Source organism: Balaenoptera borealis (assembly GCF_965194805.1).
Source record: "Balaenoptera borealis genome assembly, chromosome: 20".
Classification (NCBI taxonomy): domain Eukaryota; kingdom Metazoa; phylum Chordata; class Mammalia; order Artiodactyla; family Balaenopteridae; genus Balaenoptera; species Balaenoptera borealis.
Genome location: NC_138879.1, coordinates 36,485,020 through 36,499,854, shown reverse-complemented (window position 1 = coordinate 36,499,854; position 14,835 = coordinate 36,485,020). Strand labels below are relative to the sequence as shown.

The following is a 14,835-nucleotide window of genomic DNA, read 5'->3' as shown; positions in this document are numbered from 1 at the left end:
CCTAGTTGCTCCGCGGCATGTGGGATCTTCCCAGACCAGGGCTCGAACCCGTGTGCCCTGCATTGGCAGGCAGACTCCCAACCACTGCGCCACCAGGGAAGCCCTACCTGTTTGTCTTTTATGTCTCCTTTCCATGTTAATTTTATTTGTAATTCATTTAAACCTAAGAGCTTAAGCATGCAAACATTATTACTTAAGATCTTTGATCTACTTTATAAGGTTATGAAATTAATTTTATTAATAAATAAAATAAAATATTGAAAAGGTGGTCAAGATATTAATAATTAATAGAAGCTAGATACCGTGCTTATTAGCACTCTATATATTATTTCATTAAAATGCCCGCAACCATAGCAAGATTTCTGGCATCTCCAGAAATAAAATTGGGTAAGATCACATAGCCAACAAGGGGAACTGAATTTCGAGCAAAAGCAGTATGACTTCAGATCCCACCCTTTTTACCACTAACTATGCTGCAGTTTCTATGCTGCCATTCATATATCTCCTTATTTCAGTTTTACACATAAGTTACTCATATTGGTCCTTATTTCCATATTCTTATACTTGTTTGTAAAGCTTGAAGATAAATCCCACAGTGATAATACCCACAAATTACTTGTTAAGATTCATATGGTGAAAGCCCGGAGAGTAACTAAGGGACTAATTTAAAAGTATGCCATTCCTCTCCAAGGAATTATTTGGTGATAGCTCTTCTCTCATGAAATGGTTTGAATTCCTTCTCTTTTCAATTATCATCATATCATTCATAGAGCACACCTGCCATTAATTTTTCTTTTTCCTCAATAAGCAGCTTAATGCCTGGCTTTGCAAATAACCATTCAACATGTAAACAAAAGTTTGTTAATTAGTCATGAAATTAATTATGAAATGTGGATGAGAATGAGTATCATAGATTTTACATGCTGTCCTACTATAATTTGTTCATAATTTCTCTGCTTATGTTCCCCTGCCTCCCTCTCCACCAGTTCTCATTTTTCACTTCTTTGAGAAAGCTTCACTTTCTAATACTATACAAAGCTATATTTCCCAATTTTTCATTCTATGTTAACTTTCCTCTCTTATATAGTGCCTCATAATTACCTTGTGATTGGTTAATTTCTGTTAGGATAGGAAAAGTAAACATTCTCTTTTGTATCTTTAATTAGATTTAAATGCTGTAAAGGAAAGAAATGTCTGGTCAGTTTCCTTTTTATCTCCCAAATGTTTTATATACCAATAAACATTCAACAAACAGTGTAGACTTGTTTTACAGTTAACCTCCAACCACCACTATCATTAACATCTTTTGTATACATGCTATATGTGTGTGTGTGTGTGATGTTTATAAAACCAAAGACAAATATGACAATGTGCACCAGCCACAAAAGAACAACTTCCAAATTAAATATTTTCTGATATTGGGAAAGACAGCTTAGTGCAAATAAAACATATTTTAATGTTTGAAGACATAATCTTATATCAACTTAAAATGGAGTTATTCAGTAAATCAAGCAACAAAGTAAGTTCATTCTCCACTTCTAAATTCACTTGTTCATTCAACATTTATAGTGCACCTTGGAAACTATATATGATTTCTACAAGAGCATGAAGAGCTTTAAGGACTAGAGATGGTATATATAAAAGAGCATTTCTCAATATGGGATCCCTGGAACGCTGCGGACTTGTTTCTGTATTTCAAGGGGAAAATATTAGTGAAATATATATTTGCAGATATAAGAAAAAAATTAAACACATCAATAGCATAGAAGGATGATATTCAAAGTGTATATTGATACAGCGGCAGCATTTCCCAACTAACCACCATATGTGTGCTCTTTTCAATAAGTGGTTTTTGCTATCTTGTCATACTTTCAAATTTTTCTGTAACGATATTTAATTTTTCTAAGTTCGTAATATGTATAATTTTTTTTAAATACAGGGAAATATAGATAACCCCTGCTTTTACCCTCCCTTTACACACTCATAAAAAACCAGAACAAAAATACTTCCAGTGACACTCTGAGACTCAAACTGATGCCTCAATTTCCTCCTTGAGCAAACAAAGTTTAGGACTCAGAAGCAGCCAGTGTCCATGAGCAATATTTACCCTCAAACTTATCACCTCCGAAATCAATCTGGCAAAATACCCAGATTATGCAATACTTTGCCTTGCAACCAAGGGTGAAAGATTAAAAGGTAAAGCGAGGATTTTATCAGTTGATGATTTTTTTTTTAACTCTTTGGCCACCAAACCCTAATAAATGAATCTCTTTTTTTAAAGCCTGTTGCTTAATTCAACTGGCCCATAGAGATAGTTTAGGGAGTATGAAAAAGTTATTTCCCTGCTATCCTAATTCTAGTTAACTCAGTGGGCATCTGAAATATGTGTATATACGGTATGATTCCAAATGTAGTAAAATACGTACTTAAAGGATACACTTCAGGGGACTTCCCTAGTGGTCCAGTAGCTAAGACTCCACGCTCCCAGTGCAGTGTGCCCAGGTTCAATCCCTGGTCAGGGAACTAGATCCCCCATGCCGCAACTAAGAGTTCGCATGCCACAACTAAAAGATCCCACACATGGCAACGAAGATCCCACGTGCGGCAGCTAAGACCTGACACAGCCAAATAAATAAATAAAAATAAATATTAAAACAAAAAAAAGACATACTTCAAAATGTTAACAGAGATTATGTCTGGATGGTGAGTTTTAGGAACTATTTTTCCTTTTTTCATTTCTATATTTCCCAAATTTTCTACAATGAATATGAGTTACTTATGCAATTGTAAAAATATTAATAAAATTCATAATTTCATAGAGAAATTATAAAAATAGACTTTGAGAGTATGACTTGCTCTCGATTTAACCCAAAGGGTACATCTTTGGTCCTATTGGTATTTCATCAATACATTGTAGTTACAAAAAGTGTTCTTTGGTCAAACAGATAAGGAAAGACATGGAAAGTACCTAGCACACAATAGATAATTAGCAGACAATAAGCTATTATTTTAAGTGTATGTTAGGATCTGTACTAGAGGCTAGAGACCCAAGCATTAATAAAATCTAAAATCTGCCCTTGAGGAACTCATAGTCTAATAAGGGAAGCAGATATCCTATTACAATATAATGTAATACAATATACGCTTTAACGAGGTAAGAACAAAGCAGGCCTACACCACTTAATTTTTAAAACATTAGAGTATTTTCTACTTTCAAGGACAATCAATCAGTAAAAGGCAAAAGTGTTCATTACGGGCTTCCCTGGTGGCGCAGTGGTTCAGAGTCTGCCTGCCAATGCAGGGGACACGGGTTCGAGTCCTGGTCTGGGAAGATCCTGCGTGCCGCGGAGCGACTAGGCCCGTGAGCCACAGCTACTGAGCCTGCGCGTCTGGAGCCTGTGCTCCGCAACGAGAGAGGCCGCGACAGTGAGAGGCCCGCGCACCGCGATGAAGAGTGGCCCCCGCTTGCCGCAACTAGAGAAAGCCCTCGCACAGAAACGAAGACCCAACATAGTAATCAATCAATAAATAAATCTTAAAAAAAAAAAAAAGTGTTCATTAAAACTTTGAGGGGCTTCCCTGGTGGCGCAGTGGTTGAGAATCTGCCTGCCAATGCAGGGGACACGGGTTCGAGCCCTGGTCTGGGAAGATCCCACATGCCGCGGAGCAACTAGGCCCGTGAGCCACAACTACTGAGCCTGCGCGTCTGGAGCCTGTGCTCCGCAACAAGAGAGGCCGCGATAGTGAGAGGCCCGCGCACCGCGATGAAGAGTGGCCCCCACTTGCCGCAACTAGAGAAAGCCCTCGCATAGAAACGAAGACCCAACACAGCCAAAAATAAATAAATAAATTAAAAGGAAAACAAACAAACAAAAAAAACTTTGAAAACATTAAGTATAGGGTGATCTCATTTTTTCTCACTCAACTCAAAGTCCTATTGCAAAATACAAATGTGACCCCCGTATCCATGCTTATATTTCTAAACAATTTTATGGTGTTCAAAGTGCTTTCTGTACACCTAATCTTCATAACAACCCAAAGAGAAGCAAGGTAAATGGTCTCCATTTATAGATAAGGAAACTAAAACCAAGGCTTATTCCCAAGGTTAACTAGTGATAGGTCCAGAATCTGACTCAGGTGGTAATGCTTTCCTAGCAGACATAATATAGTACACATTAAGAGTTTTAAGTTAAAGCAATTCAGATGTATATACTTTATACATATATAATGATCAATGTTTCAATCTTGGAATGATCATACATCTGGTTTTCATGAAATATCAGGTATTTGCAGTTAGGGCAATAGAGAATTAGCCCAAATGTTAGTGACATGCATGGAAAAGTATGCACAGATAACACTGATTGCTGTTATCAGTGTCCAAGACAAAAATAAAAAGCAAGCAGAAGCTGACTGCTTCCTAGTCTATTATTTTCCAGAAACTTAGTATCTTGAGTTACAAAGTGTTTTTTAGTAAATAGATCCTCTATTACCCTGGATTCAACTGTATTATTTGGCATACATACTCAGCAAAAGCATATTAAGCACTAACACACAGGAATGTACTACAGTGATTTAGGACTGTAAACATATTTCAAGCCTACAGAGTTAAGATTATTTCTTCTAAAATAAAATCTAGATCACCCATAACGACCGTTTAGATAGCTTTTTAGAGGACATAGTTTTGGTTTGGGTTTTTAGTAAGCACACTTTTCTTTTTTTTAAATCAGTAAACACAACTGCAGAAGGTACTATCTCCAGAGTAGGACTACTACCATCGAAAATACTTCTATGGCAACAACTCAAACACTAAAAGTTGTTTTTTTGGCTGTAGTGGTTGAAGGCACATTAGTAGTCATATGTCATCCTACAATTTAACTTTGTATCTATTAAAATACGGGTAAACCAAATAAGAAATAACATGGCATTTAGCTGGTAATAGATCCCTTAAAACCTTTCACACTTTTCATGAGTAGGAGACTAGCGTAACAAGTGAAGTCACTCTTTAGTACTATGTGTGACTGATAAAATTATACAGATTTTACAGAAGCATGCTAATGTACTTCTGTGATATTTAAAACCTTATTCCTAGGACTTCCCTGGTGGCGCAGTGGTTAAGAATCCGCCTGCCAATGCAGGGGACACGGGTTCGAGCCCTGGTCCGGGAAGATCCCACATGCTGCGGAGCAACTAAGCCTGTGTGCCACAACTACTGAGCCTGTGCTCTAGAGCTCGTGTGCCACGACTACTGAGCCCACGTGCCACAACTACTGAAGCCCGCCTAGAGCCCGTGCTCTGCAACAAGAGAAGCCACCGCAATGAGAAGCCCGCGCACCGCGACGAAGCGTACCTCCCCACTTGCTGCAACTAGAGAAAGCCCGCAGGCAGCAACAAAGATTCAACGCAGCCAATAAATAAATTCATTAAATTTAAAAAAACCAAAAAAACCTTATTCCTGGCCAATTCTTGTTAGCAAAGGAGTCATGGTAGTAAATCAAATTTTAGACTGTAAACTCCTAGAATTTTACCATTTCTAGTATTAGACTGTAAATTCCAAGCAATTTTAACCTAGTTTAACATTCATCTCTAAAGAACAAGCTAAAATTGATTGAAATAATCCAATCTCACAACATTTTATACATCATGCTTGAAATGAAATAAAGACATTATTGCACAATAATGAAGAGGCAAAGATTTGGCCTGCTGTCTGGGAAATGAGAGGGTTCATCTAGGTTCCTTTTGGCAAGACACTGTTCCAAAAGAAACTTCTTTGTTTTCGTCAAACAATACACTCCTGTCATTAACTAAATCATCTTTTTGTCTTTGGAAATCCACCGGTCATTGCTGGGGTGCAAGGTGGGGCTGGAAAAAAAAACAGGTGCGAGGTTTGCAGCCTTGGGAACCAGGACGCTCCAGTTTCTGCCCCAGTCCAGCCCAAGCTATAACTGTGACCTTGGGACGTGTCCCCGGCTCAGGGACTCGGTTTCCCCCTCTTCTCAATTATCATGTTTAGAATGCGGGGATGGAGGGGCGAATTGGGACCGGCCCCCAGGGACTGCAGATGCCCAGGCTGCACCACGCTCCAGGTTCACGCAGTTCCTCAGCCCTGGAAGCAGTTCACCCCATCTTCCCACAAGCTCAGCCACTGGCAGTCTCGGAACAAGTCTGTTCCCGGTTCCCCCCTGCGGGGTACCCCCGGCTCGGCCCGGTGCTCCCCACTTGTGCCTCGCTGCTAGGAAGGTACCTTGCGATCATCCTTCCCTCCTCCGAGAAACCTCCATCTACCCTTCATTCTCACCCTGGTCCTTCCTCCTTCTGAGAACCCCTGACATCGCTGCGCTCGAGAGGTCCCCACCTTGGCTCTGTCTCAAGACCCCTTTCCTTCCTTCAGGCGATCTCCCCTCCACACTGCCTTCACCTCCGGGGGAGCCCTTTATTCACACACGCCCATCCTTCCTCAAACTCTCACGTATTTCCACCCGCCTGCCTTTTGCGGAGGACCCTCAGCTCTAGTCGTGGTGGGGCAAGGGGGGGGGGGAGCCTCCCCCACCTCCGCCACCTGGTTCTGGGGACCCCTCTCACCTCCGCGGTGAGAGATGTGTTTACTGAGGAATCGTTGCTTCTTTCTCTGGTGCAGCAAGGTCGGGTATTTGAGCAACAAGAAGGAAGTCACCAAGTACCCTCCCAGGGTGGAGAGAAGGTAAAAAGCCGCGGTGGACGACATCTCAGCCGCCCTGTGGGAAGTCTCCCACCGCCTGGCCCTCTGAACTCCGCTGAGACGGTCGCAACGGCTGCAGCGGCGGCGCAGCTGCTGGGGATGTCTGCTCGCCCCCAGCCGGTGGCAGCGGTGCAGCGCACTTGCCGGCGCCGGCCCACCACGCAGGCGCAGCCGGACTCTGGCAGCCAAGCAACAAAGGGGCTCCGACACGCAGGCGCGCTCCGGCTGCAGGGTAGGAGCCGGCGGAGGTCCCGGGGCCGGCTTTTGTCACCTAGCTTTGTGGTCCCACTCGCAGCGCAAATTGAGGCGAATGCTTGGAAACCCGCCAGTGCCTTCGCCATCACTCGGACCGAAAAGGCCATTCAAGGATAGCCTTCAGGAAGGCCTGACATAATGAGAAAGTTCACATCAAAAAGGGATGATTCCTGGGCGCGTCTTTAGCCCTAGTCGAAGAAATGCAAAGAACTCTTAACGAGTTAAAGCTTACTGAAAACAAATAATAAACACACCCATTTGTCCAGCCGAGAGAGAATTTTCCCTTTTGTCACACATACCATAAAAGGTACTAGTTTATCAGTCAAGTATTTGAGGGATGGCTCCTCTCCTCTCTCATTTTACTGTTAAAATGCAAACCCTCATGCCTTGTACGCGATAGGCAGTCAAATGTTTGTTGACTTACAAGTCCGTTTCAAATAAGGAAACGTTGACAAGGTTATAGGTTATAACTTAAAAGTCTTGGGAAGACTGGAAACTAAATTTCCTTTCATCCCACACTAACTACTAATTCTAAGAGCCACATTTAAGTGCAAAAGAATTAACCCAGGGCTGAGGGAGAAATTTTGGCCAGAAGAACAGGTCTCCCACAGAAGTAGAATGCAGAGTGATTATTTAAAATCATGTGATTCTTGACTCCGGCCTTAAGCAAATTTCTTTCTTCTGTTTTCTTACCTGTAAAATGAGGAATTTTTTACTAAATGATAACTTCCAACTCACACATTCTGTTAATAATGACTTCCCAAAGATTCTAGCTTCCTTTAAGAAGAGTAAATAAAATTTAGAGGATTCTTGAAAACAAGGGCCTTCATTAGATTTTAAAAAGTTGCAGAAAAAGACTTTTGCATCCGTTTACCATCACAGTAGTCTTATTTCTTGGTCTAACACCAATATACGCAAAGAAATGATAAAGCCTTTGTAGAAGAAAGAGAACTAAGCATAAAAATTTCCACATACAACCAAACTTAAAATTAAAAATATTTAAAGGGAACTCACAAGTTGAAAAATACTGACTTGTTAGGAATTAAGGAAAGTATCTATTTAGGGCTGTCAAATTATATCCTATAGATTAGCTGTGCTCATGGTTCTGTTTCCCTTTTCCAAAATCTCTCTTGACAGCAACTTTAAATTTGATGACTACTTTATGATTAGTATAGACATATGTATATGATAAATATTACCAGGAAAAAAATGTAACTAAGAATATTTAACCTTCAACTATAGAGGCACCAGTGGCATAGCAGACAGAGCTCTAAATGTAGAACCCATAGATTTATTTATTTATTTACTTTTTGGCCACACTGCGCAGCATGTGGGATCTTTGTTCCCCAAACAGGGATGGAACCCACACCTCCCGCACTGGAAGCATGGAGTCTTAACCACTGGACCACCAGGGGAGTCCCTAGAACCCATAGATATAGCTATGCCATTTACAAACTGAGTGACTCTGGGCATATCACTTAGTTTAAGCCTCAGTTTCACATCTGTAAAATGGGGGATAATAGTATCTAACCTCAGAGCAGTGTTTTGAGGATCTAAGTTAGTAAAATGAAAGCACTGGAAGTATCCTAGGGAATTCCCTGGTGGCCTAGTGGTTAGGATTCGGCAACAAAATTGGGGAAAGTATACAGAATTATTCAAAATAAGTAACCAAGCAGGAGCACACATGCCTTAGTGCAGGCCCAAGAAAATTAACACCAATGAAAGAACAGGTGAAGTATAATAGTAGAAAAGCATCTTTTAAAAAATTGCACTTATATGATGAGAGATATCTTCCAAGATGAAGGCCATATTTTGCGGGAAATTTATGAGGTTCCAAAGTTAATAAGACATTATTTAAGCCAAGAAAGGCAATTAGCATAGGCAATCAATTATCATAGGGGGAAAATGTTGAAAGAGTATCAGAAATCACTGGCCTGGGACTTCCCTGATAGTCCAGTGGTTAAGACTCTGGGCTGCCACTGCAGGGGGCATGGGTTCCATCCCTGGTCAGGAAACTAAGATCCTGCATGCTGTGCGGCATGGCCAAAAAAATGTTAAAAATAAGGAAAAATAAAAACTAAAAAAAAAAAAAAAAAAAGAGAAATCACTGGCCTGTTTCATTGAGAAGAGAAAACTGATATCTGGAGAAGTTAAGTAGTTTGCCCAAGACTATACAGCTAGTGGCTGATATAACAACAAGGTCATCAATCTTAACTCAGTTCAAGGGGTTGGAGAAGATAGTACTGATCTTATGAAAAATAAAAGATTTGAAAAATAGTCTTGCTCTTCATAGAAGATAGCATTAAGGACATTCCCACTTAAAAAGTGTCCTTGGAAGCATATCAGAGGTAGCAGATCCAGGATGCAGTATAGTGAAAAGAACATTCATGCTAGTCAAATGTTTCCTTAACCTGTCATTTCAACCCCACCTACAACTGTATTGCCCAAATTATTAGGGTTCTAGATAGCAGATGCAATTGACTAGGAACATAGATCACTGGGACCAGAAGGCATTTACCCAAGAGTTCTAAAGGAACCCATAAATTAAAGTGTGATACTATTCCAAATAAGAAAACTGCTGTAATAAACAGCTAGTGTGCAGACAGATTGGCAGACTGCCATTAGGATTCTCAACTTTAACAGTGGGAATCTGACACTAGGTTAGAGCATGGTTCAACTCTCTTCAGGGCAATTTAGCAAAATATATCAAAACGTAAAATGTGTATATCCCTTGACCCATCAATCCCAGGCCTAAGAGTTTATTCTGCAAAGAAAATTTCACAAGTATTAATAAAAGATGTATGCACCCTGGTATTCCATCGTTCATAGAAGCCCTAAATTTAAAAGAACCTAAATATCAAACAATAAAGGACAGATTATATAAATCATGATAAGGGAAAACAATGCAGCTATTAATAATACATTCGTTTATTGACAGGAAAAATGTCTACCATATACTGTAGAGTGAAAAAAAGTAGATTACAGAACAAGATATATTCTATGATTGCAATATGTAAAATTGAATACATATCCACATATGCCTGTCTGCATGAGATGTTTAGAAGGATATTCACTAAAATGTTGCCACTGGTTAGCAGAGCATTAGCAAAGCAGTAGAACTTCAGGTAACTTATTCTTATCTTTGTTTAAAAAAAAACTGTGAAACAATAACAGATACAATGACTACATACTCGTTTTACAAAAACAACAAAGGTATGCTCAAAAACAAAAATTGTTTTACATGGGATTGTAAACTAAGGAGTCTTGCTTTTATATTGAGAAAATAGCCACGATAATATAAAGGATAAAAGTCACTCAATACTCAAGACTTCCCTGGTGGTCAAGTGGCTAAGACTCCACGCTCCCAATGCAGGGGGCCCGGGTTTGATCCCTGGTCAGGGAACTAGATCCCACATGCAGCAACTAAGAGTTTGCATGCCTCAGCGGAGATCCCACATGCCGCAACTAAGACCCAGCAGCCAAATAAATAAATAAATAAGTCACTTGATCCTCAAGTACATGTAACTTTGTAGGAGAAAGGAAGTAATAAGCAACTGTGGTAATATAGTCCTCTAAGAGTGTCTGGAATAAAAAGGAACCACAAGATATAATTTACACTTTAGAAATTTTTCTTATACCTAATCAAACTGAAAATTATTACCATTGCTATACCTATGGGCAAGATTATTTTCAGTATGGAAAGGTCTTGGAAAAATACTTAAACTGTATTTAAAAGATGACTGGATCAAAGCTATCAGCTACAAACAAGGAATAATAACTCTCCCTTATATTTATAATACAGTTTAGAGTTTGTAAAGGATTTCAATTAACGCATTCTTTAAGTGTTTGAACCACAGTTATCCTTTGAGGTAGATGAGGGAGTTAATACCTCCATTTTACAAATCAACACACTGAAGCTTTAGATGGGCTCCAATGTTAGGAGATGCAGTAAATTATCTCAAGACAACAACACAATGAGCTGCCGTGCCAACTTAGGCCAATAAACATTATTAAGAGTATTAAAGGGACTTCCCTGGTGGCGCAGTGGTTAAGAATCTGCCTGCCAGTGCGGGTGACACAGGTTCGAGCCCTGGTCCGGGAAGATCCCACATGCTGCGGAGCAACTAAGCCCGTGCACCACAACTACTGAGCCTGTGCTCTAGAGCCCGCGAGTCACAACTGCTGAGCCCGTGTGCCACAACTACTGAAGCCCGCATGCCTAGAGCCCGAGTTTCGCAACAAGAGAAGCCACCACAATGAAAAGCCCACGCACCGCAATGAAGAGTAACCCCCACTCGCCACAGCTAGAGAAAGCTCACGCACAGCAACAAAGATCCAAAGCAGCCAAAAATAAATTAATTAATTTTTAAAAAAAGAGTATTAAAAATTAAACAAACTATTAGCTGGCATTTGTGCAAAATTATGCAGTGTTCCAAAAACTGAGTGCAGTCCTATTTGCCACATCTTAGGACAGGAACAAAGTTGTGGGAGACAGAACAGAAAAGGGGCAATTAAATGGCCAAGGATTTGAGAGGCTGCTTTATATAAAGCATAAACAGACTAACTAGCAAAAACTAAACCTAGTTTTAAAAAGACCACAGAAAGATACAAGAGGAAAGGTGCAAGCCAAGTCTACAAAACTGCTATATGTCATGGTGCTTACCACAGGTACATGTACTAGGCACTGTTTACCTGATTATAAAAGGTAGACCTAAAACTAACCAAGACTCCCAAACTATTAGAATTATGGGATACCTTTGAAAAGTAAATTTAAGATAAGTTATAATTATTATCAAGAATTTATTAATTAGGTGCCTTATATATACTCCTTCAATCCTCATAACCACCCTTTGTAATAAATAACAATTACTACCATTCTAGAGAAAATAATACTCAAGGATTAAGTAAACTGTCACGTTTCTTAAGCGGTGGAGTTAATTCTTTTTGGCTTCAATCTACTATAGTACTATTTTATACAGAAGATAATATGGAACAAGAGAGGGTATAAGAACATAAGGTTCAACAGTTTTAGAGAGAATCAAGATTTACACTCTTAAAAGAAATTAAGATGTCTGAAGGGTACCATACCTCATTTTTCTGACATTAAAAACTCACCCAGGGGACTTCCCTGGTGGTCCAGTGGTAAAGAATCCACCTTACAATGCAGGGGACGTGGGTTTGATCCCTGGTCAGGGAACTAAGATCCCACGCGGGGCAACTAAGCCCGCATGCCACAACTACTGAGTTCATGCGCCTCAACTAGAGCCCACGTGCCGCAAACTACAGAGCCCACGGGCTCTGGAACGCACGCACCACAACTACAGAGAGAGAAAAAAACCGCACGCCACAACAAAAGATCCCACACGCCTCAACGAAGATCCCACACAGCCAAAAAAAATAAATTAAGTAAGTAAATAAATAAATAATAAATCTTAAAAAAAAAAAACCCCAAAACTCACCCATTCACAAGTCTTAAGACCAGAATCAAAATATTCAGTTGGAGAAACTGACACGCAGTTTTTATTTTTATATTTTCTAAGAAGGCAGAACATAGGTAGAGCACAGCTTTGAAATCAGAGTCCTCAATTTAAATTCTGACTTTGCTACTTCCTAGCTATATGACCTGGGACAAATTATTTAATCACTTCAAGTTTTAATTTCCTGATAACATGGATGATATCTATCTTGCAGTGCTTTGAGGATTAGTGGCAATGTATGCAAAATGCTTACTAAATTACCTAACAAGAGGATATTCAAGAAATAGCTATTATTATTGTGTGCCATTCAGTACACAGTAGCTATTGTTATTTTTATGAATCAGGCTTCTCTAGTTCCATTTTTCTAATTTTTTTCCTGTTCCTTTAAAGTCCTTTTTAATTTTTAATTTAATTTTTTAAACTAAGAAACAAACTCACTGTTTAAGTAGTGCAGGGGAGCCTTAATTTTAAGTAAACCAACATATGAAACCATTTAAAAAATTAGATTAATGTAATTTACTTTATAAGGCTTATCATAGTAGTCCTTTAAATAGTAAGCACTCTTGAATAAAATATGATTTACTTCCTAAAAATTTTAATTCTATACAACTCTTCAAGGACACATCAAAAGATTTACCAATAGGCCAAAGGATGCCCTTCTGTCCTAGTGATTCTTAAAAAGAATCAATTTGAAACATCTGCTTATATCTCAAAAAAAAAAAATCTACTAGGCAAAGGATAATGCAAATGCTGCTGCAGAAGAAATATAATTTCTTTAAAAAAATCATCACTTTTGAAGTTTGCTGAAATAAGGTTTGTAGGACTAAAGAGAAAGGTAGTAAGCAATACAGACTGCATAGTCCACATTTCTCTAATGTGACACCCTGTAAACCTATTTATGGATAAAAACAAGCATGAAGAAGTGCTGCAATTGTGTCTTAAGCAAGTTATAAGTACAAATAGCATACAAATTTTGTATTTACTAAGTGAAGTAAGTCAGAAAGAGAAAGACAAATACCATATGATATCTTCCATGTAAAATCCAACATATGACACAAATGAACTTATTTACAAAACAGCAACAGACTCACAGACATAGAAAACAAACTTATGGCTAACAATGGGGAAAGGGGGTGGGGGAGGAATAAATTAGGAATTTGGGATTAGCAGATACAAACTATTATATATAAAATGATAGGGACTTCCCTGGCAGTCCAATAGTTAGGACTCTGCGCTTTCACTGCTGAGGGCCCGGGTTCCACCCCTAGTTGGGGAACTAAGTAAGATCCCACAAGCTGCACGGCGCGGCCAATAAAAAAAAAGATAAACAAGGTCCTACTGTATAGCACCGGGAACTATATTCAATATCCTGTAATAAACCATAATGGAAAAGAATGTGAAAAAGAATATGTATATATAGGGACTTTCCTGGTGGTCAGTGGTTAAGAATCTGCCTTCCAATGCAGGGGATGCGGATTTGACCCTGGTCCGGGAACTAAGATCCTACATGTCGCTGGGCAACTAAGCCTGTGCACCGCAACTACTGAGCCCATGCACTCTGGAGCCCGCGCAACTCAACAGAGCCCAGCACAACCAAATAATAAATAAACAAACAAACAAATAAATGGAACAAACTATTATGTACAAAATGAATAAGCTACAAGGGTATATTAAAATAAAAAGAATATGTATATATATACATATAACTGAATCACTTTGCTGTATGCCAGGAACTAACACAACACTGTAAATACTTAAAAAAAAAAAGTTTTGTATTTAAAAATGCTATAGAAATTCAAATTAAGGTGGCTTCTGTAACCAAATATAATCAAGGAAAATCACTTACTAATTTAAGCAGTGATGTAAAGTTGTTCCATGTAGAATGATATCAAAAAGGAAATAAAGAAAAAAAGACACAGGTTTGCTCTTCTGAAATCTATTTGTTCTCATATACTACTTTCTTACAGTTCCTTTGACCTACAAGTTTACACAACCTGTTAGTCAAGTCTTAGAGGCTATTAAAAAACAATACAACTATTAGTATATGTCCTACAGAACAATCTAGCTATATTTCCCAAATGCAACTACCAAAGACTATGCTTAATACAAAAGTAATTGTGATTTTTAAAACTGATATAAAAGGAATGAAAGATATAAAGGAAAAGGATGAAAAATAAGGCTGAGATGAAAGAAGAATATAGACTAATTTTCATATTGGCTCAGATTCTCTTCCTAATTAAACTACAGTAAAATAGGCATAAAAATACACCTAATCAAATTACAGTTTTAAATTGGCTGCCAGTTATGTTTCTCTATATAGATTTAAAAATCAAAACCTAAGTAACTGTTTTAAGCTGGTAGCAAGATGTGTTAAACAAATACTACATT

The 14,835-nt window shown here is 38.9% G+C and overlaps 1 protein-coding gene and 1 long non-coding RNA gene across 3 annotated transcripts in view; one reads left to right on the top strand and one right to left on the bottom strand.

The window, feature by feature from the left end:
* Positions 1–5,444, top strand: part of LOC309618419 — a 93,244-nt gene extending 87,800 nt beyond the window's left edge. The window contains exon 3 of the long non-coding RNA XR_014238459.1: positions 5,090–5,444. This is a non-coding gene — a long non-coding RNA (uncharacterized lncRNA). The remainder of the gene's footprint in view (positions 1–5,089) is intronic.
* GDPD1 (glycerophosphodiester phosphodiesterase domain containing 1) overlaps positions 1–12,450 on the bottom strand; it is a 50,792-nt gene extending 38,342 nt beyond the window's left edge. For both annotated transcript variants that reach the window (XM_082372094.1, XM_082372095.1), the window contains exon 1: positions 6,580–12,450. In XM_082372094.1, coding sequence (XP_082228220.1) covers positions 6,580–6,721 — 142 coding nt within the window. In that variant the 5' untranslated portion in view covers positions 6,722–12,450. The remainder of the gene's footprint in view (positions 1–6,579) is intronic.
* Between the last annotated feature and the right edge of the window lie 2,385 nt (positions 12,451–14,835).